General features: G+C 58.0%; 1 protein-coding gene across 1 annotated transcript in view; it reads right to left on the reverse strand.

Moving 5' to 3' along the window:
- The window catches only part of LOC105301920 (zinc finger protein 709-like), a 26,580-nt gene extending 26,304 nt beyond the window's left edge, over positions 1–276 (reverse strand). Inside the window, exon 1 of the mRNA XM_023520271.1 lies at positions 127–276. Coding sequence (XP_023376039.1) covers positions 127–129 — 3 coding nt within the window. The 5' untranslated portion in view covers positions 130–276. The remainder of the gene's footprint in view (positions 1–126) is intronic.
- Positions 277–541: the final 265 nt, after the last annotated feature.

Consider the following 541-nt stretch of genomic DNA (forward strand, 5'->3'; position numbering starts at 1 on the left):
TAGGTCGGAGCAGCGCCCCCTGCGGACTCAACACTGGACCACGGGGAAGCCGGTCTCGGTACAGCTTGTTCTGACTGGTTCCAACTAGCCCCTCGTCACAGTCTCCGTATCCAGCACCACACTCACCATTTCCAGGTTTCCTAGGTCTCCCTGAGTCCTGCTTTATGAGTCTTACTTCCAGTACAGATCACAGCGCGACAGACGCTCCTGCAGCCCCGTCAGGTACGTAAAGAGCAGGCAACAAGCGGAGCTCAGTGCCTCTGCAGCGAGTTGGTACACCCGCTTCCACACCTCACGCCAGCCGCCCTACCCTCCTTCCTTCCAGCGGCGCCCTCATTGGACAGTTTTCAAGGCCACGCCCCCAAGTGCCTGACTGACAGCAAGAGGGAAGATGTGTAGCCGCGATGAAAGAGCCTGGGCTGGTAGGCGGGAACTTGACCCAGCCTGGCACATTTAGCTTTAAACAGGAGTTTTTCCTGGCCTGAGGCTCCCTGTGCTGTTTTTCTCAACTTTGTCGGGGCCAGGGCTTTGGATGCACAGG

The sequence above is a fragment of the Pteropus vampyrus genome, unplaced genomic scaffold (genome assembly GCF_000151845.1).
Source record: "Pteropus vampyrus isolate Shadow unplaced genomic scaffold, Pvam_2.0 Scaffold255, whole genome shotgun sequence".
NCBI lineage: Eukaryota > Metazoa > Chordata > Mammalia > Chiroptera > Pteropodidae > Pteropus > Pteropus vampyrus.